The sequence below is a fragment of the Sphaerodactylus townsendi genome, linkage group LG04, assembly GCF_021028975.2.
Source record: "Sphaerodactylus townsendi isolate TG3544 linkage group LG04, MPM_Stown_v2.3, whole genome shotgun sequence".
NCBI lineage: Eukaryota > Metazoa > Chordata > Lepidosauria > Squamata > Sphaerodactylidae > Sphaerodactylus > Sphaerodactylus townsendi.
Genome location: NC_059428.1, coordinates 145,602,998 through 145,627,404, shown reverse-complemented (window position 1 = coordinate 145,627,404; position 24,407 = coordinate 145,602,998). Strand labels below are relative to the sequence as shown.

Sequence of the window (24,407 nt, the reverse complement as noted above, 5' to 3'; positions counted from 1 at the left end):
GCCACTCGCACCCCCACTCCTCAACCCGGTATGAGTCCACTGTGGGTCATGAACTATCTGGCTCAGTCACCGGGCATCCCAGACAAAGGGACAATGATCTGCCCCCCAGGTGAGGATTGAGCCCAGGCGGCTACGCTCTTCTCGCGCATTAGGGCAGCCAGGTGAGATCATGCATCACATGATGATCTCTCCTGCTCTCCCTTCCAAGCTCTCGGACTCTCCGTCCCGCCCCTCTACTTGCGTATTAGAATCATAATAAAAGGTGCCAGGAACCAGCACGCGGGAGATTCGCTAGGAACACGGACCTCCGCGCTCCCGCTGCTGGCGATCTCCACCAGATGTTATCTCCGCGTCTTGTCTCGTTCTTGCGCTGACCACGTGGGTCGACTACAACAGGTTCCCATGGTGGTGGGATTCAAACAGTGGGGTAGCTACAATGGGGCTGGGTGTGGCATGGCGGGGGCGTGGCCAGGCATTCCGGGGGCGGGGCATTAATAATTTCTCTGTTACTGTAAAAAACTCTTACTGTAAAAAAAAAGTTCCTAATTTCCAGCTGGTATCTTTCTGTCCATAATTTAAACTCATTATGGCAAGTCCTATCGTCTACTGCCAACAGAAACAACTACTTCTCCTCTAATTGACTGCCTGTCAAATACTTAATACTTTCAAATACTTAATTTTGTTTCTAGAAAGCAAAAGAAGGATACTTTCCTTAAACAAGGAACTTTACCATATTACTAAAACATGTTTTTTAAAACAGCCCAACAGGGAGAATTATCCCGTTTTCTACCTTCACTAACCAGCCACATCGGAAACGACAGGACTTTATGATTTTTGGACCTAATGGAATTTCTAACGGAAAAGCGGACCCAATTAGTAACCCCCTCTCGGCACACACCAATAATTAGTAACCCACTCTCGGGAACTGGTGAGAACCTGCTGGATCCCACCTCTGCCCAGAGGCAACCCTATAAAGCAAGCAGGCCCCTTCCACACATGCAGAATAATGCACATTCAACCCACTTTCACAATTGTTTGACATTGTGAAAGTAAAATCCAGCAGCAAAGTGGATTGAAAGTGGATTATTCTGCACACGTGGAAGGGGCCCGAGTGAACTAATCTCTGTCCTACGGAGGTGAATTGTCTTACTGGGAGATTTCCAGATAGGGTTGCCAGCTCTGCGTTGGGCAATTCTTGGAGATATTATTGTCACATTTAGTGACTTAGTCTTGTGGATCTCTGGAGCCCAAGACCCCAGAAGGGTGAGAAATATGGACATTTATTTGAACTTAAGCTGAAATAAATAGGCATCTTGGATCAAAAGCAAACACTGAGAAGAGACTTCTGCTTTTATCCATCCGTCAAGCATCATTGCATCATTATCACATGATAGCCGACATCATTTTAGTTCAACCTCCACAGGCTAAGCCCCTATCATACGTCTTCACACTTCTGCACATCTCTGAAGGGTGAGATAGCTGATCCTCCTTGGGTGGAGATTTTAGCGTTTAAATTAGCTAAAGGGCATCTTCGGGAAAACCTGTCAATCACGTGGCATCGTAATCTTATTGAAGTCCCTGTCTCCCCCATCCCCAAATCTCCAGGAATTTCCCATCATGCACCTGCCAACCCCAGACTGGAGTGCGGGGGCAGTGAAGCTCCTAGGGAGGAATTAACCTGGCCCCTTCCTGGTCCTGCTTCCTTTGCTTTCCCTCCCCTGGCGTGATGGTTGCAAAGGAGTCTTTGGGAGCAAGCCCCCCTGGAGCCCGCTGGACCCTTACTCCCGAGTAAGCCCACCACAGGCAGCGCACGTGCTTCTGCAAGGAGGCCTGTCCTCTTTGATCACAAAGAAATCAAATGATGCTTTTAAACGTTAATTTTATTAGAAGTTTATATGTAATGCAGGTTTCAATGCAGGAAGCGTTTCAAAGGGCATTTAGCCTCCCCGCGAGGAGAAAACGGGGGGGGGGGGGGAGCCGGATCGGGTCTCGGGAGAGCACCGAGACGAGGAAGCTTAGAACGGCACGGAGCCCGAACGTCCAGCACAAACCGGAAGTAAACCGGAAGTTTTCGTTCTTCCTCCACGGGGCTGCTCTATCCCCGAGTCTCTACGAGAGCGGCGAAGCGAGACCGGAAGTCTCCCGCTCAGGAGGGGAGGGGGGACAGGAAGTGACGTCGCGCGCTCCCCCGAGGAAGGAGGCGGGTAGGGGCGCTGTGCCCATGCGCCGTGGTCTCCACTGCGGGGCTGGAAAGGCGACCGAGGCGGGCATGAGGGGGCCGGGGCGGCTCTGGCAGGTGAGGGGGCGACGGGAAGCAGCGGGCGGCGGGGACAAAAGGGAAAATGGTGGCCTGGTTTGGCCCGATCCCCCTTTCCTGGGGAAAAAGCGGGAGGGGCGGGGCGTATGCTAATGACAGGGACCGGAGGCGGGGCTAGGGCGTGGCTTGCATCTGGCCCCAGGGTTGCCTAAAGAGAGCGTTGATAGGGGTTGTGGGCGTGGTCAAGGGGGCGGGGCTTAGTGCATCCTTGCCTTGCTGTGGGAAGAGGGATCCTGTCAATCTGTAACCTTCCAGATGTTCATGGACTACACTTCCCAGCAGCCCCTGCCTGCAGCCCTTGGCTCCCCTCTTGGCTCCAGCCTCCCCGCAGTTCAGGGGTGTCAAGCTGCTGGCAGGGGCTGCTGGGAATTGTAGTCCATAAACATCTGGAAGACTACAGCTGGATACCCCTGAACTAAAGGGAGGCTGGAGCCAAGAGGAAAGGGCTGCTGGCAGGGGCTGCTGGGAATTGTAGCTGATGAACAGCTGGAGCGCCCCAGCTGGATACCCCTGAATGGGAGGCTGGAGCCAAGAGGAAAGGGCTGCTGGGAATTGTAGCCCATAAACATCTGGAAGACCATCTTGACACCCATTAAGGGGAGACAGGAGGAAGAGTCCTGTTCCCTTTTCCTTTACAATTGTTTTCTTCTTAAGGTCCAACCTGTGCCACGCAGAGCCATGACTGAGCTGCAATGGGCAACCCCCTCCTCCATTGACTTCATTTTTTGCAGCCTTCTCCCAAAGCAGCGCGAGGGAGACAAAAATTAGCAGTACGAGCCTGGGGGCGCCGCAAGCAGCACAAATTCTCCCCCCTTTCCCGCTTTTAAAAGAGAGAGTGCTCAAAGCGAGAGGGTAGCATAACGCTCTGTAATAAACTCTTTCCCTTTATAAATGTCCGCAGGGTGGAATAAGCCGGCGTGCCTCTGCTTTTTAATTACATTGCAATGAATTAAATTGAATGCCATTCTGGTCCCAGTCCACCCAGCCGGTTCCTGGGATTCTGGGAGGATTCGCACCTGGGTCTCCCAGATCCTTTAACAGCGACACCATGCTGATTCAGAAGGGCCTTTATCTACAGCCCTGAACTGCATAATCTATAAATCACAAGATTGGGGTGTATAGATTGTAAAGTTTGGGTCTCTGTGTGTTGCCCACGTGTGTATTTCTTGTGTGTGATGGGCAGATAGGGGAAGGAGTGTGGATCTTATCCAATTCTGGGCTCCCAAAACTTAAGTTATATTGCCTTCCTTCCTTTTTTGACAGGTGGGCCAATAGTTGTGATCTCTAACCCATTCATTGCGAGGACTGGCCAGTTTCCAAAGAGAAAATGGCGTTCGTTTCGACTCAAGGGCCCACGGTGGTTGACCAAACCACGCTAATGAAAAAATACCTCCAGTTTGTGGCAGCTCTGACGGATGTCAATACACGTAAGTTTTATATTATCTCAGCATTACGGGTGTTGGCTTGCTGCAGATGTATTAAGAGGCTCCGGTTCCAATCCCCTCTCTGCCGTGGAAGCTTGCTAGGTGACCTTGCCCACCTATTAGTGCCGTTGTGAGACTAGGATGAAAGACAAGAAAATGTTAACAATGCGGTGTTGTTGGTTGTGGTGGGTTTTCCGGGCTGCCTGGCCGTGGTCTGGTGGATCTTGTTCCTAATGTTTCGCCTGCATCTGTGGCTGGCATCTTCAGAGGTGTGTCACAGAGGCCGCTTTCAGACCAGCCACCCGCCTCACGCTGCCAGAGTCTTTGCCGGCAAGAGTGGAGGCCTGCTCGGCACGGAAGCGCATGCAGCAGGCAACAGGGAGGTCGGTAGAGGCATGGCTCAAGACGGAGTCGCTTTCTGCATCTTCGTCTTACCGCACCTTGCCGCTTCAGTGGGCAGCCGTATCTCTGCCTGACGCTGCCCTCCCACCCCCCTGGAGGTCGAGGGACAGTGTGGGCGTGGGCTGGGCACCTACAGGCCATGAGGAAGACACAGTAAGTGGGGCGGGAGGGAAGTTGCCGCCCCGGGCGCACGGGTTCGCACTGGCCGCAGGGAAGACGATCTCTTCCCAACAAATAACCCTTTAAAGGGTTAGTTGTTTAGGCGGCTTGACGCCGCCTGGGAAGCGCCTGTCGCCGCTGCTGCTAGCAGCTGCTGCCAGGTGACCGAGCGGCCTGGGCTTTGGCTCTGTGTCGTCGTAAAACGGCCGTGCAGATACGGCCAGAGAGAAGTCTGTTACAAGTGTTGTGGTTAATGCAGTGTTGTGGTTAAGAGCCGGTAGATTCTAATCTGGAGAACCGGGTTTGATTCCCCACTCCTCTACTTGAGTGGCGGAGGCTTATCTGGTGAACCAGATGTGTTTCCGCACTCCTACATTCCTGCTGGGTAACCTTGAGCCAATCACAGTTCTCTCAGGACAATCTGAGCCCCACCTCCCTCACAAGGTGTCTGTTGTGGGGAGAGGAAAAGAAAGGAGCTTGTAAGCCCCTTTGAGTCTCTTTACAGGGCAGAAAGGTGGGGTATAAATCCAAAACTCATATCTTTTTCTAAAGAAAACTATTCCAGTCTAAGCCTGTTCATTTCTTTGATCTTAGACTGGAGTAACTCCACATTGGATTGTGTGGGAAGTCGCTTTGGATCCCCATTGGGGAGAAAGGTGGTGTGTAAATGCAATGAATAAATGAGGAGTGCATTACATATTTACTGGCAGATGCCCTTCTTTGTTTAGTTTTCTAATGGTTATTCTTATGTTTTCATCTATTAGAATTTGGAAGAGGTTCGTAACCTGTACTTGAGGTTTTTATTTAGCCTTCGGGTTTAAGCTACGTAGAGTAATGGACATTTTAAAACAACGATTGGGTGGGATCTATAATTTGTATGTTTTGAATACTTCTGATGTTGTTTATTTATCTGTGGCACGTTTTTGTGTGCATCTGGGTCAGATGTTTATGTTGCGTTTGCTATGTTTTGTTTTTGCATTACACTTGTCTGTTAAAATTTGGTAGCCGTTTGTACCCTCTACTTTATAAGGTCTTTATTTAAATTGTAGCCTTAAGATTTAACCTGTGCTGAGCAGTGGACATTTTTCACACAATAATTAGATGGGATTTATAATTTATACCTATGTTTTGATACTTCAAATGTGATCTATTTGCAGTATGTTCTTGTATGCATCTGAATCAGATGTTTATGTTATATTTACTATGTTGTGTTTTATAGTACTTTTGTCTATTAAAATTAGGAAGCAGTTCATGTCTACTTAATAAGCTTCCTATTGAAACTGTAGCTGTAACTTTTGTTCTGTGTTGAGTACTGGGCTTATTTTAAATAGTATTGGGTGGTATTTGTAAGTTACACTTGTGTTGTGATACTTCTAATGTTAGTTGTTTACGGTACAGATGTTTTTGCTACAGTTGTGACTTGTGGTTGTAACAGTAGATTCCATTCATTCATAGTGAATAAATAATGCTGGAATGTGACAAAACGGTCAATTTGGAAATTGACAACCAATCCTGGAATTCTCACTTTCCTCTCTTGTCAATTTCGCTGAGGCCGAGGCTAATCACAATTTCCAACTGAACTTCACAGATTGTAAAGAGGAAAAGTGGTTATTGTTAACTGTGGTTGGGTAGATGCCAATGCAGGGCTGAATTATGATGACGGCCCAGAAGGAAAGGAAGAGGTGAGAATTTGCATTCTGAAGGCAGAGAGGGGATGGGGTCCCCAGGGAGGCTTGGGGCTTTTAGCCACAGAGGGGTGCAATTTCTCCATTCTACTCTGGCAAGCTCCGAGATTTCCCCGTGCCTGGCTTTGGCCTCTTCCGCACACGCAAAATAATGCGTTTTCAAACCACTTTCACAACTGTTTGCAAGTGGATTTTGCCATTCCACACAGCTTCAAAGAGCACTGAAAGCAGTTTGAAAGTGCATTCTTCTGCATGTGTGGAATGAGCCTTTTACAAAGAAGCAAAGTGATGAGTTCTATTTTCTCGAACCCTACAAAACAATAAAACCCCAAACCCTTTGTGTGTGTGAGAGAGAATGTGTGAAGATGCGTGACTGAGAATTCTGACCTGAGTGACTGAGAAGTGCTGATTCATGGACACGATCCCGGGTGGTGAGAGCCAAACTGATAAGATCTGATTGCTTCTTTGGATCAAATAACTGGTTTTTTTTTAACAACGTTCCCAGAATGTTTTTACTGGTTGTGTGTCTTTTTTCCCCCTGTAAGCGGACGAAACCAAGTTGAAGATGATGCAAGAAGTCAGTGAAAACTTTGAGGTATCAACCGTTTCCTAACCTAAGTACCGTCATCCCCGTTGGCTACTTCCTGGAGTGGCTGGGGCTCAGCAGCATTCAGAGGGTCCCGGGTTCGAATTCCACCCTTTGTGGCCCGTGGACGAGGCTGTAGCTCTGCTTAGAATGGCATGCCTTTTCTTTTAAGCCCTCCTGCTTATCACATCTCTCTTTAATGTAGTTTGTTTTGTATGAAGCCTTGAGGGAAGATAGTTGAGAGATGTAGGAAGAAGATGGTGTGGTGAGACCAGGTGGATTCTAATCTGGAGAACCGGGTTTGATTCCCCACTCCTCCACCTGAGTGGCAGAGGCTTCTCTGGTGAACCAGATGTCTTTCCGCACTCCTACATTCCTGCTGGGTGACCTTGGGCTAGTCACAGTTCTTCGGAACTCTCTCAGCCTCACCTGCCTCACAAGGTGTCTGTTGTGGGGAGAGGAAAGGAAAGGAGCTTGTAAGCCACCTTGAGTCTCCTTACAGGAGAGAAATGTGGGGTATAAATCCAAACTCTTCTTCTTCTACTACTTAAAAGCCTTTTCTTTCCTTGTCTTTCTAGAATGTGACGTCATCCCCTCAGTATTCCACGTTCCTAGAACATATCATCCCTCGATTTCTTACTTTTCTTCAGGACGGGGAAGTCCAATTTCTACAAGAAAAACCAGCACAGGTATATGGTTCAGCTTCACAGGCCCCTTCCGCACACGCAAAATAATGCGTTTTCAAACCACTTTCACAACTGTTTGCAAGTGGATTTTGCCATTCCGCACAGCTTCAAAGAGCCTTGAAAGCAGTTTGAAAGTGCATTATTCTGCATGTGCGGAATGAGCCTAAGTCAATCAGTCGATTGACACAATCAAGTCGATTCTTCCCATCCAGAGATCAGCCGGCGTGTATTTAGTTGCATAGCTTTACATCCTAAAATAAAATGAATAATGCAGAGATTGAAAGCTAATCGAGGGCATACGTTGGCCGTCCGACCAAGCGTTTTCGAACGGATCTCGTTAGGGAGCCGTACCCGCCCGTACCTACAATTTTGCAGTTTTGAAACAATGCTTTTTTTTTTGTGTCCCCCTAGCAACTGAGAAAATTGGTTCTGGAAATAATCCACAGAATACCAACAAATGAACACCTGCGTCCGCACACCAAAAATATCCTCTCTGTGATGTTCAGATTTCTAGAGGTAACAGTCCCTTAACAGCACAGTCCTGGGGGGGGGGGGGCTGAATCATGTTGTCGTTCCAAAACCCGGAAGTACGGGCCGCTGTGGAGCTACGCTGGTATCCCAAGTAGATGCCGGCTTAGGGGTTTTTTTTCCTAAGGGGGAGCTGTCAGATGCTTTGCAGGCAAATATGCCACAGCCTAGGGCCATGGTGGCGAACCTTTGGCACTCCAGATGTTATGGACTACAATTCCCATCAGCCCCTGCCAGGGAAAAAGGGGAGATATAAATCCAAACTCCTCTTCTTCTATGCGGAGGCAGGTAACAGATATATAAGACCAGAGTATGGTTGCCATACAGTTAGGGGCTGTATGTCTACAACTGATCTTCAGACTACAGAGATAGCTTAGTTATTAATTTTTAAAAATATTCTACTTTCTTTGGAGAAAATGTCTGCTGTGTCGAACTCACGGCCCTCCAGATGTTCATGAACTACAATTCCCACCAGTCCCTCCCAACATGAGCATTGGCCATGCTGGCAGGGGCTGATGGGAATTGTAGTCCATAACTTCTGGAGTGCCAAAGGTTCGCCACCACGGGCCTAGGGCTTGGACTTAAGTCGCACCTTTGGGGGACAAACCCATTCAACCCTATGGAGGGCTTTCTGGTGGCAAGTATTGTATTTCGGGTGGCATGTATCTGGTTGTGTTTTTCTGCCTCCCTGCACTGTTGGAAAGCCCTCTGGGTGCTGTGGGATGGCAAAGCAGCCGTGCTGTCCCTGGCTGCGCGGGGCTGTGGATTGGGCTGCCCACCATTAGCCAGCATGGTGTGGTCAGGTGGATTCTAATCTGGAGAACTGGGTTTGATTCCCCACTCCTTCACCTGAGTGGCAGAGGCTTATCTGGTGAACCAGATGTGTTTCCGCACTCCTACATTCCTGCTGGGTGACCTTGGAAACTCTCTCAGCCCCCACCTGCCTCCCAAGGTGTCTGTTGTGGGGAGAGGAAGGGAAAGGAGCTTGTAAGCCACCTTGAGTCTCCTTACAGGAGAGAAAGGTGGGGTATAAATCCAGCCTCTTTCTGCACTCCTACATTCCTGCTGGGTGGCCTTGGGCTAGTCACAGTTCTCTCTGAACTCTCTCAGCCCCACCTGCCCCACAAGGTGTCTGTTGTGGGGAGCGGAAGGGAAAGGAGCATGTAAACCACCTTAGATTGGCACCATTGTTATGGTTGGTTAGGATTTCAGTCCTGATCTGAGAAATCTTGTGTTCACTCTTCTCTTCTTTCCCCCGGTTCCAGACTGAAAATGAGGAAAACGTTCTGATTTGCCTGCGGATAATTATAGAACTGCACAAGCAGTTCCGGCCGCCGATCACCCAGGAGGTAAATTTTTAGGCATAAAAGTCAAATGAGGAGATGCAGTTGTGCTACCCAGTTCATACACAGGAGAGCCTATATGCTGGCTAGATTTAACATCATGCCATCTCTGCTACATAGAGGAAGACTTAAAGGTCTTCCAAGCGATAAGAGGTTCTGTACCTGTAGCATAGGACAGCTGGATTCCATCCCACACATTCTCCTGAACTGCGTATTATACCAAGAACTCCGATCCAGCCTGCTATCCCAAGCTATAGACCCTATGATTGATTATACTGAATCAGATAAAGTAGTTATGCTTTTAAATTGTCAGGATTTTCATTGTTGCCTTATAGTGGCAAAGTTTTTGTCAGAAGTTTGTAAACTGAATGCATGACAAACGCGAAGTTTTTTACTATTCACTTTTTAACTGGAACTGTATTTTTATACTATCGTGTATATGCCAATAAAGGCTTATTGAATTGGCTACCCAGTTTTATCTTCAGCCCGGCTTTTTGTCCAGTGCCAAAATCTGAAATGTGCAACCGCCGTGCATTTAGATCTGCAAATGTCACAGAAACTATATGTATTTCCCTTTAGCTTCTGAGTGGCCTGTTTTTCTTAAAAATATTCAACGTTCTTTCACAAAACTTTCATGCACGCTGGATAATTCTCTTAATTGAGAGCCAGCCTGGTGTAGTGGTTAAGAGCAGGTGGATTCTAATCTGGAGAACCGGGTTCGATTCTCCACTCCTCCACCTGAGTGGCAAAGACTTATCTGGTGAACCAGATGTGTTTCCACACTCCTACATTCCTGCTGGGTGACCTTGGGAACTCTCTCAGTCCCATCTACCTCACAAGGTGTCTGTTGTGAGGAGAGGAAGGGAAAGGAGCTTGTAAGCCACCTTGAGTCTCCTTACAGGAGAGAAAGGTGGGTATAAATCCAACCTCTTCCTAAATTTTGAGAAACGATAGGTTGTGATACAATGTGAGTGTCTTCTCTTCCAAGATAAAACGGAGTATGCCAGACCCCTTTGTGGTTGCTTAAATTTGCCCTCTGGCTTTTGGCTGATGGCGTTTTCTGTACCCTCGGGGAGCCGCTTGTGAAAAACTCTTCCGACGGGATGGCTGCTTGCTTTTCACCAATAAGTCCCTCCCCCCCCCCTTTCCCTCAGATTCATCATTTCTTGGATTTCGTGAAACAGATTTACAAGGAGCTTCCCAAGGTGGTGGTGAGTCTTCCGCCGGTGTTTTGATTGGTTTTCTGTATACCTGTCCGTGGGCTTCTGGCTGGGTGTCTCGATCCAGCAGGTGAATACCCCACTTAAGGTTGACTTTCCCCTTTCCTGTATTGAAAGGGTCACAGTTAGTTCCGCTGCCTTAAGCTAGGGATTGCAGTACCGTTTTTAGTACATTAAGAACATAAGAAAGAGCCTGCTGGATCAGATCAGAGTCCATCTAGTCCAGCACTCTGCTACTCGCAGTGGCCCACCAGGTGCCTTTGGGAGCTCAGAGGCAGGATGTGAAAGCAATGGCCTTAAGAACATAAGAACATAAGGAAGAGCCTGCTGGATCAGACCAGAGTCCATCTAGTCCAGCACTCTGCTACTCACAGTGGCCCACCAGGTGCCTTTGGGAGCTCACCTGCAGGGTATGAAAGCAATGGCCTTAAGAACATAAGAACATAAGGAAGAGCCTGCTGGATCAGACCAGAGTCCATCTAGTCCAGCACTCTGCTACTCGCAGTGGCCCACCAGATGCCTTTGGGAGCTCACTTGCAGGATGTGAAAGCAATGGCCTTCTGCGGCTGCTGCTCCTGAGCACCTGGTCTGCTAAGGCCTTTGCAATCTCAGATCAAGGAGGATCAAGATTGGTAACCACAGATCGACTTCTCCATAAATCTGCCCAAGCCCCCTTTAAAGCTCCTAACATTGTTAGGAGTAGAGGTAGGATGGGTGTAGCCAAACCTCTTTGAGTAAGTAGGTAGTCCCAGTAGGCTATTTTTTTTTTTGCAGCCATTATAGTTAGTGGGGTAGCCTCAGCTTAGTGTTAATGGTCTTAGTTTATTATTAATGATTAAATTGCACTGTTTAACATTTTGCTTGTTGCTTAAATTGGTTCACTGGTTATGAATTGTTATTGGAAACATGGTTGGAAATGTATCAATGTATTCTTATTTGATTGCTATGTTTTGCTATTCTGATGTTGTTGGCTTGTTGCTATATTGTTGTGTATTGATTTATTATTAACGTGTTGGATATTACCAAATACGGATTTAGTTTGATATATTAATGGGCTGCTAATGCTGCTGGTTTTGTTCTTAGAAATTGTTTAGTTCGAAGTGTTAAGTCGCCATCTGAAATTTGGTTCTGCTTTATTTATGTATTCTATTAGCGTTATATTGTTGTAATGTATCTGTTTATTATGTTGTTAGCTGCCATGAGCCCTTTGGGGACAGGGCGGGGTATAAATATAAATTGAAATGAAATGAAATGACAGTCCCCGTGTGTCTGAAAAGACCTGGAAAACCTGCCACGGGTGCAATATGCTCACACTTCCAATCCTGTCCCTTTAAACCAGGGGTCTTCAAACTATGACCCTCCAGATGTTCATAGACTACAATTCCCATGAGCCCTACCACTTGGCCATGCTTGCAGGGGCTGATGGGAATTGTAGTCCATGAACATCTGGAGGGCCATAGTTTGAAGACCCCTGCTTTAAACCTATATATTGATAAAGCCCAGTCACTATTTCGTGTCTACTTCCCTTGCCTTGAAAATGTCAGGGTGGGTTGATTCGGCAACTGGAATTGTTAGCTTCCCCCCCCCCCCACTTGCGAGCCGCCACATATAGGGAGGTTTGGTGTCCAGGTTCCCCAGTAATGGTGCAGTGGTTAAGAGCAGGCGTGCTCTAATCTGGAGAACCAGGTTTGATTCCCCGCACTGCCACTGGAGCTTGGAGGCTTATCTGGTGAACTAGATTAGCCTGTGCGCTCCAACACATGCCAGCTGGGTGACCTTGGGCTAGTCACGGTTTTTCAGAGCTCCCTCAGCCACACCCACCTCACAAGGTGTTTGTTGTAAGGGGGGGAAGGGAAAGGAGATTGTCAGCCCCTTTGAGTCTCCTTAAAGGAGAGAAAGGGGGGGGATATAAATCCAACTCTTCTTAATGCATTGTGATTCTCTCTGCAGAGCCTGCAATTGCGTTCTGAGTCCTCCCAGTAATTGCACACGGGTAAAACCAAGATAGATTTATTGATTGGAATTCTACAGGTTAATATCAGGCAATCGTCGCGAAGAGTAGGGCGTTCCCACCAAACTGACTCAAATAAGCTACTGCATTCCCTCCCCCACAGTGCTCCGTTACTATTACTTGTTTTATTTAATTTAATTTAACGCCTTGCCCTCCCCAGCCTACGCTGGGCTCAGGGTGACTTACGTAGGTCATTATTATCACCTTTAAAAACAACAATTACAAACCTTTCCCATTAAAATTCAGTGTAGAGCTCAGCTCCCTCTCGCTTCTTGCTGTAGAACCGATACTTCGAGAACCCGCAGGTGGTGCCCGAGAACACGGTCCCGACCCCGGAAATGGTCGGCATGATCACCACCATCGTTGTCAAAGTGAATCCGGAACGGGATGATGGTGAAACAAGAACGGTACGCGTAATCGATACTCAGCTTGTAAAGTCGAGCTGGCTTCCCCGCCCCCCCTCCACCAGAGATGGGGTGGAAGTTTGGTACGAGCTCAAATGGGTGTGTGTTTGTGTGGGAAGACCGTTAGGAGACTCTTGGAGGGAGCTTCCTGAAGGGAACTAGGGGGCAAGTTCTGTGTTTATAATGCTTCTGAAACAGAATCGGCAATGTTGATTTTGTTTTCCGCAGCATTCCATAATTCCCAGAGGTTCCCTCTCCTTGAAAGTGTTGGCCGAGTTGCCGATCATCGTCGTCCTGATGTACCAGGTAGGTATGGGAATCGGGAGCGTCCTTGCATCCAAGCGGGCGAACCCAAGCAGGTCTTCTCAGAAGTGAGTCCCGTGTTATTCTGTGCGGCTTGCTCTCAAGGAAGAACCCTAGGAACTGCGGCCCAAATCCCTCTTTGGTCTCCTCCAACAGAACACTCCATTGTTTATCTGGGCTATTAAGTGGAGGGGAAGTCCAACGCAGAGGCCCAGGCAGGTGGGGACGGTGCCGCTATTGCGCCACCCTGCCCTCTCCAGAGGGCTCTTTGGCGGGGCAAGGAGGCCGAAAAGAAAAGCGCAACCCCCTGCTGCTGGAGTGCCCTCCAGAGAAAGTTACTAGTTATCTTTTTAAGGGTTGAGTGTAAATGTTTTGTGGAATAATGTGTGATGATTTTGCGCCGCCTGCATTGGCTCCCGGTGGAATTCCGGATAATCTTTAAGGTGTTGGTGTTGACCTTTAAGGCCCTTCACGGCCTGGGACCCTCATACCTTCGGGACTGTCTGACCCCATATGTCCCAAATAGGCCTCTGTGTTCCGCGGAGGCGAATTTTCTGGTAGTCCCCCACCCCTCAATGATACGGCTGGCCTCTATCTGGGCCAGGGCTTTCATGGCCTTGGCCCCTGCCTGGTGGAACACTCTTCCTCCATCTGTTAGGGTTCTGTGGGACCTTGGGGAGTTCCGCAGAGCCTGTAAAACCAAGTTGTTCCACCGCGCCTTTGGGGAGGCTGGCTGCAGATTTGCCGCCCCTTGTGATACCTCCCCCCTTGATTCTGTCTGCTATTCTCCGCTTTTTGCCAAGTCCCCTCCCGAGCCTTGCATCGGGCACCGCCAGTACATTTTTATGTGCTGCTGCTACTGTATTTTGCAAAATTTTAATGCTTATATATTGATTTTATTGTTGTATTTTATATGTTGCCTCTATTGGCCTCTGTTCACCGTTCAGAGCCCTTCGGGGATTGGGCGGTGTAAGAAAACTAATAAACAAACAGACAAATAATGTCATGTAAAGGTTGTTAGCTGCCCTAAATTGTATGAAATCAGCATACATGAATAAATCGGGCTCCGTGGACCTGCACCCCCCTCGAGCCAGAGAAGAAGCCGACTCATGTTGGCTCTGTCCATGCTACACTTCTGGAATGCTGATATGGGGCTCAGTGCCGCGTTGGGGCGTCCTGGAAGGCCTTGGTGGCACCTGCTGGAAGGTTTGCCCTCCGCTGAGGTTAAGTGCCCCATGGAGGGCATTTCCGCCAGCCTCAATCTGCTCTGCCTCCACAAGTCCCTTCATCCCCCCCTTACTCTGGATTGGGAAGTTAAAAACTCCTGTTGCACAGAACGAAGACGGGTGACCCCGGAGTCATTCATATTGGCGTTTGTTTTGTGTCTCCTAGCTTTACAAGCTGAACATTCACAACGTGGTGGCGGAATTTGTGCCTTTGATCATGAACACGATTATTATCCAGGTGTCCACGCAGGCAAGGTAAACTTACAGAGCAAAGCGCCTTTGGTAAAGCCCGGCTTTCCTTTTGCTCCGTGTGCATGTTTTTAAAAGTGGACGCATTATAAATACTTCTGTCAGATGCTATCAATAGATGCCCAATACTGGCAATACTGCATCCTTGTCTAGCGAAAGATCTAAGCACAGTCAGTAGAGGTTTGGCGGAAATTGCCTCTACAGTGGAAAACAGTCCCAAATGACTATGAGCATTATAAACTGGCAAGCTAGTAGAGGCATAGATTGGGGCCCCCCTGGACTGGCCAGCCCCCCCCCCTCCACTGCCCTAGAGAGGTTTGGCCAGATGTGTGGGACTGACCTATGCAGACTGACCTATGCAGAAGGTTCCCGGTTCGATTCCCAGCATTTCCAGTAAGACTCAGGATGTCAAAACCCACCCTCCCCGAGACCCTGGAGAGCAGCTGCCAGTCTGAGTAGACAATAATTATCTTGAAAGAATGAAGGTCTGACTCAGTGGGCAGTTTCATGTCCCTTCACGCGGCGCCGTTCCATTTCCAGGCAGCACAAACTTTACAACAAGGAACTCTACGCCGACTTCATCGCCGCGCAAATCAAAACGTTGTCGTTCTTGGCTTACATCATAAGGATTTATCAGGTTAGGTGCGGGGCGTGGGAGTTTGGTGGTGGTTCTTCCAGGCACCGTTCCGGTTGGAGCCTCAGACCTAAATGGACAGAGGGGGGAGAAAGATGTAAAACTGGATGTGGATATATCACGCAAATTGCAGACAATGCAACCCGGGCTCCCCCTGGGGAGTTCGTCTCCCAGCTCGATGAGGAATGATGGGAACAGTGGGGCATGTGGCTCGTACAGGGCAAGGGGGTGGGTTTGGTCACTTAGGTTTGGGTGGCTCATGCCCCTAGCAGTTCACCACTTCGGAGCTATCATAAATGAATAAATATGTTTGGGTTTTATTTTTGTCCTGGCCAGGAACTGGTGGCAAAGTATTCCCAGCAGATGGTGAAGGGAATGCTGCAGCTGCTGTCGAACTGTCCGGCAGAAACAGCTCACCTGAGGAAAGAGCTTCTCATTGCCGCGAAACACATTCTCACCACGGACTTGAGGAGTCGTACGTAGTGACGTTTACATTTTTATTATTTTTTTAACATTAGGGAGTTGGGAGAGCAGGCTAAGAAACTACATACTTTGGCAGCAAGGTAGCCCAGCGGTTATAATGTGTGAAGAGGTGGCGAGAAGGGGTGGATTATGGGGGTCGGAGTCGTGGTCTTCAGGGCTTACCCCTTCTCGGCCGCAAAAGTCGATGCTTCCCTGCTTGTGGAAATGAAGTCACTATATGATGTGTAGATGATGTTTTTTTTTAATGTTTGCATGTTTCGTTTGTTTCATATCTCTCTCTACATTTGTGACCATATAATGATTGCCAGATATAGAATAACTGAGTATTTGTTGACTTGAGTCCGACTCGTTTCGGGAGCGGGTGGGGTACAGGAGCGCAGTAGTGGCGTAGTGGTTAAGAGCAGGTGCAGTCTAATCTGGAGAGCCAGGTTTGATTCCCCGCTCTGCCACTTGAGCTGTGGAGGCTTATCTGGGGAACTAGATTAGCCTGTGCACTCCAACCCATGCCAGCTGGGTGACTTTGGGCTAGTCATGGTTCTTTGGAGCTCTCTCAGCCTCACCCACCTCACAGGGTGTTTGTTGTGAGGGGGGAAGGGAAAGGAGATTGTAAGCCCCTTTGAGTCTCCTTACAGGAGAGAAAGGGGGAGATATAAATCGAAACTCTTCTACATGTTGAATGAAATCAGCAAACAAGTTGGGGCTGTCTGCGTTGTCTGTGTTTCTCAGTCCTTCCGTTGCAGCCAAGTTCTCTTGTAACTTTCCTTTCTTTTTTTAAAAAATCCAGAATTCATCCCGTGCATGGACAAATTGTTCGATGAATCTATCCTGATCGGCTTGGGGTACACTGCGCGGGAAACTCTGAGGTGTGTATTGAATCTCAATATGGTTTTGCTGGACTTGCAAAGATGGAGTCTTCAGCCAATCTTGTCATTAGCAGTGATATCTATGCATCCACCTCTTCCTTTCTCTTTCCCTTCCCTGTACAAATCTGGATTTTATGGATGTCTGTGCGAAATCTTAATTGGCTTGTGTACCGCTCCGAGGAGATGACAGTCAGGGATACTGATAAATGTATCATTGATTTTATTGTTATGTGGTAAGCCACCCCTGTAGGGGGAAGGGCAGCTTATATATTGAACAAAATAAAACGTGGTGCTGTGTGGTTTCCGGGCTGTATGGCCGTGTTATAGCAGCATTCTCTCCTGACGTTTCGCCTGCATCTGTGGCTGGCCACAGATGCAGGCGAAACGTCAGGAGAGAATGCTGCTAGAACACGGCCATACAGCCCGGAAACCACACAGCACCCCAGTGATTCCGGCCGTGAAAGCCTTCGACAAAATAAAACGTGCTTTGGGCTGGACCAAAGTGGGCTGGTGTAGATGCTACCTAGGGCGTAGGGAGCCAGCATGGCGTCGTGGTTAAGAGCAGGTGCACCCTAATCTGGAGAACGGCGTTTGATTCCCCGCTCTGCCACTTGAGCTGTGGGGGCTTATCTGGTGAACCAGATTGGCCTGTGCACTCCCACACATGCCAGCTGGGTGACCTTGGGCTGGTCACAGTTCTTCGGAGCTCTCTCAACCCCGCCCACCTCACAGGGTGTTTTGTTTATTTATTTTATTTTTTATTTATTTTATTAGATTTTGTAGACAGCCTCATCCCCAACGGGCTCTAGGCAGTTCACAATACAATAAAAACCAATAAATTACTTAAAAACATCTAAAGACATTTAAAGTTCAATGTGTAGCATCAATTCCAATAATAGCAGACTAACCATATTGGTGGCACCCGGTCTTAAGGCTGACCTGAAGGCTGGGAGGGGCTGGCAGCGCCCAAAGTTGAAACCATCAGGGGCACTGCCAGAGATGACAAAACCATGGCAGGGCCTCACAAGGGTGCGGGGGAAGGGAAAGGAGGTTGTCAGCCCCTTTGAGTCTCCTTGCAGGAGAGAAAGGGGGGATATAAATCCAAACTCTTCTTCTTCTCTTCTTCTTTGCATGGGCACCTAGACCCCTGGCCTACAGCACGTTGGCAGACCTGGTCCATCACGTCCGGCAGCACCTCCCCCTCAACGACCTCTCCCTCGCCGTCCAGCTGTTTGCCAAGAACATCGACGACGAGTCCCTGCCAAGCAGCATCCAGACCATGTCTTGCAAGCTCCTGCTGAACCTGGTGGACTGCATCCGGTCCAAGAGCGAGCAGGAGAACGGCAACGGCAGAGACATCCTGATGAGGATGCTGGAGGTATTTCTGGAACTCATGCACTCGTCAGCGTAAAATCAAGAGAACCCTTTCCGGGTTCATCCGCGTGTCTTCTTGTGCGGCAGACTGAAAGCCCAGAGGTCGCGAACGTGATGCCCACAAAAGCGGCCACTCTGCTGTGGCGCATTGCAAATAAATTTATTTTAGGAAAATCCCATTTGAAAAGAGGTTCTGTTCCTGCTTTTAGGAAGAAATCGATACTTTGGAGCACATGTTTTTTAGATGCCCTTTTTACAAGAAGCCTCTGAGGAACATCTTGATCCAGTGTTGGCCGATTTAGCGGTTATGAATGAAAAAGGCAAACTGGAATACATGCTAATGGGCAGGGATCGCAGAGTTACAAGCAGTAATACAAGCAGTTCTGTTTAACAATTTGCGAACTTAGAAGGAAACAGTAAATGGACGGATAGTAAGGAATGGTGCGTCATCCAAACCTATTATGATTGCACGCAGTACTAAATATAGTTTTTCACCTAGAAAGAAGGGATTTTATTTCGCACTTTTAGGAAGTCTTTATTTTTTTTAAGTTACGGTTTTAACCTTTGTCTATATATGGCGTTTTTGCTGGTACAAATAAATGAGCGTAATGTAGATTATTGTTTATTCGAACTGGTCGTTGACTGTAATAAATCGATTGAATTGTATTTTACAAAAGAAATATGCGTTAAAAACACATCTCTCTAATAGCGTAGCGCCTGGAGTGACACTCAGACCAATATTAAAACAAATTCCTAGCGTTGAGTGAAGCACGTGGGCGGTATTGTTTCTTTTGTAGTTGCAGCCCCTGGTAAAAACCGGCCTTTTTACGTGAGCGTTTGACTGATGCCCTCTATTGGGATGGGGAGGGATTTCCTGTACACTCCACCCACTTTGGGGGGAGGTTGGGGGCGGGAGTTTCAGAACTTGGGTTATTTCAGGAGCAGCAGTGGCGTAGGAGGTTAAGAGCTCGTGTATCTAATCTGGAGGGACCAGGTTTGATTCCCAGCTCTTCCACCTGAGCTGTGGAGGCTTATCTGGGAAATTCAAATTAGCCTGTACACTCCCACAAACGCCAGCTGGGTGACCTTGGGCTAGTCACAGCTTCTCAGAGCTCTCTCAGCCCCACTTACCTCACAGGGTGTTTGTTGTGAGGGGGGAAGGGCAAGGAGATTGTCAGCCCCTTTGAGTCTCCTGCAGGAGAGAAAGGGGGGATATAAATCCAAACTCTTCTTCTTCTTCTTTTTATTTTAGCCTGCTTTGAGACTATCGTAATGGGCGGGAAATAAATAACAGCAACTGTAATAGAGTATACTGGGAAGTTCTGGCTGCAATTCCCTTTCCTTCACCCTCCCCCTCTAGGTCTTTGTCCTCAAATTCCACACCATCGCCCGCTACCAACTGTCCATCATTTTTAAGAAGTGCAAGCCACAGTCGGAAGTGGGGGCAGCGGAAGGAGTTTTGCCGGGGGTCCCGGCCGGCGGCAACGCGGCCCCTGTCCCTGTCCCGTCCCCCGCCCCCACCACGCCGGTGGCCTCCATGGCGGGACCCATGTTCGAGAAGCAAGGAGAGAAAGAGAAGGAGGATAAACAGACCTTCCAAGTCACCGATTGCCGGAGCTTGGTGAAGACGTTGGTCTGCGGCGTCAAGACAATCACGTGGGGCATAACTTCTTGCAAGGCGCCAGGCGGTAATATTACACACCATTCAACCGCATGATATTTAGTCACGGGGTGGGGACGCAAAAAATCCCCTCGCTTTGCCGGAAGAAAAGTAATCCCTGCTGTTGGTCCCCCTTTCTCTTCCTTTCTAGAAGCACAGTTCATTCCTAACAAGCAGCTTCAACCGAAAGAAACACAGATTTATATCAAGCTGGTGAAATACGCAATGCAGGCTTTGGATATTTATCAGGTATGCAACTTGACTGGTGTTGTGATTATTGTGCGGTTGTGGTGTGTATGTGTGTGTGACTTTAGCCATCATTCAGAGAGAAGGGGTTTCTATCCCTCCCTCCCAATTTTCTATCCTGAGCCTCTCTTCTCCCTGCCTTAGTTCAGACATACAAACCTGATAAGTTTGGTGGGCATTTTATCTCCCCTTCACCCAATGAGCCAAAATTGAATATGAGTGCCAGCGTGGTGTAGTGGTTAAGAGCAGTTGGACTCTAATCTGGAGAACCGGGTTCGATTCCCCACTCCTGCACCTGAGCGGTGGATTCTTACCTAGTGAAGTGGATTTGTTTCCTTTCTTTTAGAAAGCCTTCTGGGTGAACTAGGGACAGTCACAGTTCTCTCCAAACTCTCTCAGCCCCACCTGCCTCGCAAGGTGTCTGTTGTGGGGAGAGGAAGGGAAAGGAGTTTGTAAGCCCCTTTGAGACACCTTACAGTTGAACAAAGCGGGGTATAAATCCTAAATCTTTTTCTTCTTCCCCCAAAGCAGGTCTGTCTTTCCTGTTGGCTCTTTTTCCTTTCCTTCTTTCTGCCTAATTCTGGGGAATTTGGGGGGCTTGTGTGAGGTTGCTTCCAGAGGTGGGATCCAGCAGGCTCTCACAGGTTCCCGAGAGGGGGTTACTAATGGGTGATTTTGCCACGTGATTTTTGCCTTAGTTACGCCCCTCCTCTCAGCAGTAGCACGCAGAACTTGAAGCAGTCTAGCAGGAGGTGCACTGGCGTGCGTGGCATCCTGCGCCTGCGTGCATTCGTTTCCCGCCCAAGGACTGGCGCAGTGGCTGCGTCCTTGCCACAGCCCCGCCCAGGAAAGTCCCGCCCACGGAATGCCCGCCCACACCCCCGTCGTGCCCTGCCCAGCCCCACTGGTGCTATGCCACAGTTTGAATCCCACCACCATCGGAACCTGTAAATAAAATTTTTGGATCCCACCACTGGTTGCTTCCAAATCCCAGCAGGATTTTCTGTCCGTCTCCTGCCTTTTTCTCCTTATGTGTTTTTTCTGCCTTAAGACCCATTTTTTCAATCAATTGGGATGCTTTCGGAAGCAGCTACAACTGAGAGAAGTATTGAATTGTGCAAAATATCTTTTGCGGCCCAAGGTTCAGATAGCTGGAAACGGGCAGACGTATATTCGAGTGGCCAACTGTCAGACAGTCCGGATGAAAGAAGAGAAGGAGGTTCTGGAACACTTCGCCGGGGTCTTCACCATGATGAATCCGTTGACTTTCAAAGAGATCTTCCAGACGACGGTGCCTTACATGGTCGAAAGGATCTCGAAGAACTATGCCCTTCAGGTAGCATGTTTTGTGCACCTGACTATCGGGGCTAGAGTTGGCCGGGAGGTATCCTGGGTTGGAATTGATAACACCGCCCCTTGTGAGAGCCAGATGTGCTCCGAATTTGGTTTCACGCTCCGGGATTGGAACTGTGCAAGATTTCTTTTTTAAATTACCCTAATTAAATGGAACTATCTCCTATCTGGAAAGAGGGTATAGGTTATAAGAGGCCCGAGTTCCGTGGTGGCGAACCTTTGGCACTCCAGATGTTATAGACTACAATTTCCATCAGCCCCTGCCAGCATGGCCAATTGGCCATGCTGGCAGGGGCTGATGGGAATTGTAGTCCATAACATCTGGAGTGCCAAAGGTTCGCCACCACTGCCCTAGTTTGACATGTGGTTTGTCATTTAGAAACAAGGATGTTGTGAGGGATGCAGGCATAGATGGCTTTGAAAGGGAATTGGATGTGGGGCGATAGGTGGGTGCTGCCAGGGTGACTAGAAAGAATTTCCACGTTTAGAGGTAGTCTGAATCCCAGTGACAGGAAGCAACATCAGGGGAAGGCCTCGGCCTCTGTGCCCTGTTGATTGGCTCTCCAGAAGAACTGGTTGGCCATTGTGAGAGAGAGGATGCTGGACTCGATGGACCACTGGTCTGGTGCAGCAGGGCTCCTCTGAGGTTCTTCTTGGGAAACACCTTGGTCTCTTTGCCCTCTTGTTGGACCTCCAGATGAACTGGTTGGACACCGGGTGACACAAAATGCTTTACTAGATGGACCCTCACTGGTCTGACCCAGCAGGGCTCTTTTGAGGTTCTTCTCAGGAGAAGGCCTTGGCCTCTATGCCCTGTTGATAGCCCTCCTGAGGAACTGGTTGGTCACCAGGTGAGACAGGGTGCTGGACTAGATGGATCTTCACTGGTCTGATCCAGCAGGGCTCTTTTGAGGTTCTTCTCAGGAGAAGGCCTTGGCTTCTATGCCCTGTTGGTAGCCCTCCAGAGGAACGGGTTGGCCACCGGGTGAGACAGGGTGCTGGACTAGATGGATCTTCACTGGTCTGATCCAGCAGGGCTCTTTTGAGGTTCTTCTCAGGAGAAGGCCTTGGCTTCTATGCCCTGTTGGTGGCCCTCCAGAGGAACTGGTTGGCCACTGGGTGAGACAGGATGCTGGACTAGATGGATGCCTGATCTGATTTATCAGGGTTCGTCTTGCATTCTTAACTGAGCCTGGGATGGATGGAGGTTGGTGAAATGGAGTCCACAGCGTTAGCAGACCAGATGAGAAAATTTCACATTCACAACAGCTTTGTGAGTGGGATTTGAACTATAAAATTATGCATGGGGTAGAAAAGGTTGACAGAGAGAAATTGTTCTCTCTTTCTCACAATACTAGAACCAGGGGGCATTCATTGAAAATGCTGGGGGGAAGAATTAGGACTAATAAAAGGAAACACTTCTTCACGCAACGTGTGACTGGTGTTTGGAATATGTTGCCACAAGAGGTGGTGATGGCTACTAACTTGGATAGCTTTAAAAGGGCCTTGGACAGATTGATGGAGGAGAAGTCGATCTATGGCTATCAATCTTGATCCTCTTTGATCTGAGATTGCAAATGCCTTAACAGATCAGGTGCTCGGGAGCAACAGCCGCAGAAGGCCACTGCTTTCACCTCCTGCCTGTGAGCTCCCAAAGGCACCTGGTGGGCCACTGCGAGTAGCAGAGAGCTGGACTAGATGGACTCTGGTCTGATCCAGCTGGCTTGTTCTTATGTTCTTAACTGCGGTCTCTCGACAGATCGTCGCCAATTCCTTCCTGGCCAACCCTTCGACCTCGGCTCTGTTCGCTACGATTCTGGTGGAGTATCTTCTGGACCGCCTGCCCGAAATGGGCTCCAACGTGGAGCTGTCGAACCTGTACCTCAAACTGTTCAAGCTGGTATTTGGCTCCGTTTCGCTCTTTGCTGCAGAAAACGAACAAATGCTGAAGGTATAAGGCAGCGAGCGGGCGAAACTAAATGGTTGCGCTGGGTGGATTTGGAGCACGTTCTTGGGGTGATGGTGGTGGTTTTTGGGAGAAGAACATTATGCTTCCTGCATGAAATTATTATTTTGGTCACCCCGAGTATCTGCTTTTCAGGATACTTTGACTGTGCTTGAACATTAGCCCCTTTTCCTCTGCTATATGGGAACCCTCTTTTGGTACTGAGAGGACTTCTAAGAACAGTTTGTGTTATGGGGGTTTAGTTTGTGTGTGTGTGTGTGTGTTGTTCAAAGAAAGAAAGGCTGGCAAAAGCACTCAGATGCTGTCGATGTATTTCTATGGCCACAATCCAGCATGTCCTGATTTGCACGGCACAAAGAATTCTCTTGAATTGGGCTGCTCGCGCGAGGCTTTGATTTGTGCAACTCAACTTTAAAAAGAATCGCGTGGTTTGGTATTTGTCCATCTGCCAGGAAGTCCCATTTCACCAGTGGGGTAATTTAATCTGAGAAACGGCTGCCTCGTAAAGAAGCGTTCGCCGCGTGGTGTGGTTGAGTCTCGTTTATTTTCCTGGCTGCCAAAACCAAGGTCACTTCCATTTCGTAAACCGGCAAATCCAATTTAAATGGTGTGATATACTGCCGTCGCCACGCCAGCGCCTGTTAAAAATTGTTTGAATTCTCAAGAACTGATGGCGTGGCCTTGAGTAGACAATTTAATTTGGACGATGAGAGCTATTTGCAGCAACTTCAGAGCAAGATCTGCATCCTTTAGACACTAATATAGCCCATAATTATTTCAGAGTTTGTACTTGCGATAAGTCAGTTAGCACGTGCGTGTGTTTCACTCTATCTGTTTGTGATCGCTCTCTCCAGGCTTTTACATTTTTCTAGATTTGTGAGCTCTGCCACTTGAGCTGTGCAGGCTTATCTGGGGAACCAAATTAGCTTGTGCACTCCAACACATGCTGGCTAGGTGATCTTGGGCTAGTCAAAGCTCTTTGGAGCTCTCTCAGTCCCACCCACCTCACAGGGTGTTTGTTTTGGGGGAGGGAAAGGAGATTGTGACCCCCTTTGAGTCTCCTCACAGGAGAGAAAGGAGGGATATAAATCCAAACTCTTCTTCTTCTCTGAAATCTTCCCAATGCTTGATTTTTACAGCCGCACTTGCACAAGATAGTAAACAGCTCTATGGAACTCGCACAGACGGCCAAGGAACCCTACAACTATTTCTTGCTCCTCCGGGCGCTCTTCCGGTCGATTGGCGGAGGGAGCCATGATCTCCTGTATCAGGAATTTCTGCCCTT

General features: G+C 48.5%; 1 protein-coding gene across 1 annotated transcript in view; it reads left to right on the top strand.

Moving 5' to 3' along the window:
* Positions 1–2,186: 2,186 nt before the first annotated feature.
* Positions 2,187–24,407, top strand: part of LOC125431384 (transformation/transcription domain associated protein) — a 100,142-nt gene continuing 77,921 nt past the window's right edge. Inside the window, exons 1-19 of the mRNA XM_048494146.1 lie at positions 2,187–2,296; positions 3,581–3,744; positions 6,533–6,582; positions 7,152–7,262; positions 7,671–7,775; positions 9,053–9,136; positions 10,285–10,341; positions 12,643–12,768; positions 12,994–13,071; positions 14,461–14,549; positions 15,084–15,180; positions 15,514–15,652; positions 16,445–16,523; positions 17,667–17,901; positions 19,258–19,585; positions 19,709–19,806; positions 20,945–21,139; positions 22,916–23,107; positions 24,262–24,407. The exon at positions 24,262–24,407 is cut by the window's right edge and continues 20 nt beyond it. Coding sequence (XP_048350103.1) covers positions 3,645–3,744; positions 6,533–6,582; positions 7,152–7,262; positions 7,671–7,775; positions 9,053–9,136; positions 10,285–10,341; positions 12,643–12,768; positions 12,994–13,071; positions 14,461–14,549; positions 15,084–15,180; positions 15,514–15,652; positions 16,445–16,523; positions 17,667–17,901; positions 19,258–19,585; positions 19,709–19,806; positions 20,945–21,139; positions 22,916–23,107; positions 24,262–24,407 — 2,309 coding nt within the window. The 5' untranslated portion in view covers positions 2,187–2,296; positions 3,581–3,644. The remainder of the gene's footprint in view (positions 2,297–3,580; positions 3,745–6,532; positions 6,583–7,151; positions 7,263–7,670; positions 7,776–9,052; positions 9,137–10,284; positions 10,342–12,642; positions 12,769–12,993; positions 13,072–14,460; positions 14,550–15,083; positions 15,181–15,513; positions 15,653–16,444; positions 16,524–17,666; positions 17,902–19,257; positions 19,586–19,708; positions 19,807–20,944; positions 21,140–22,915; positions 23,108–24,261) is intronic.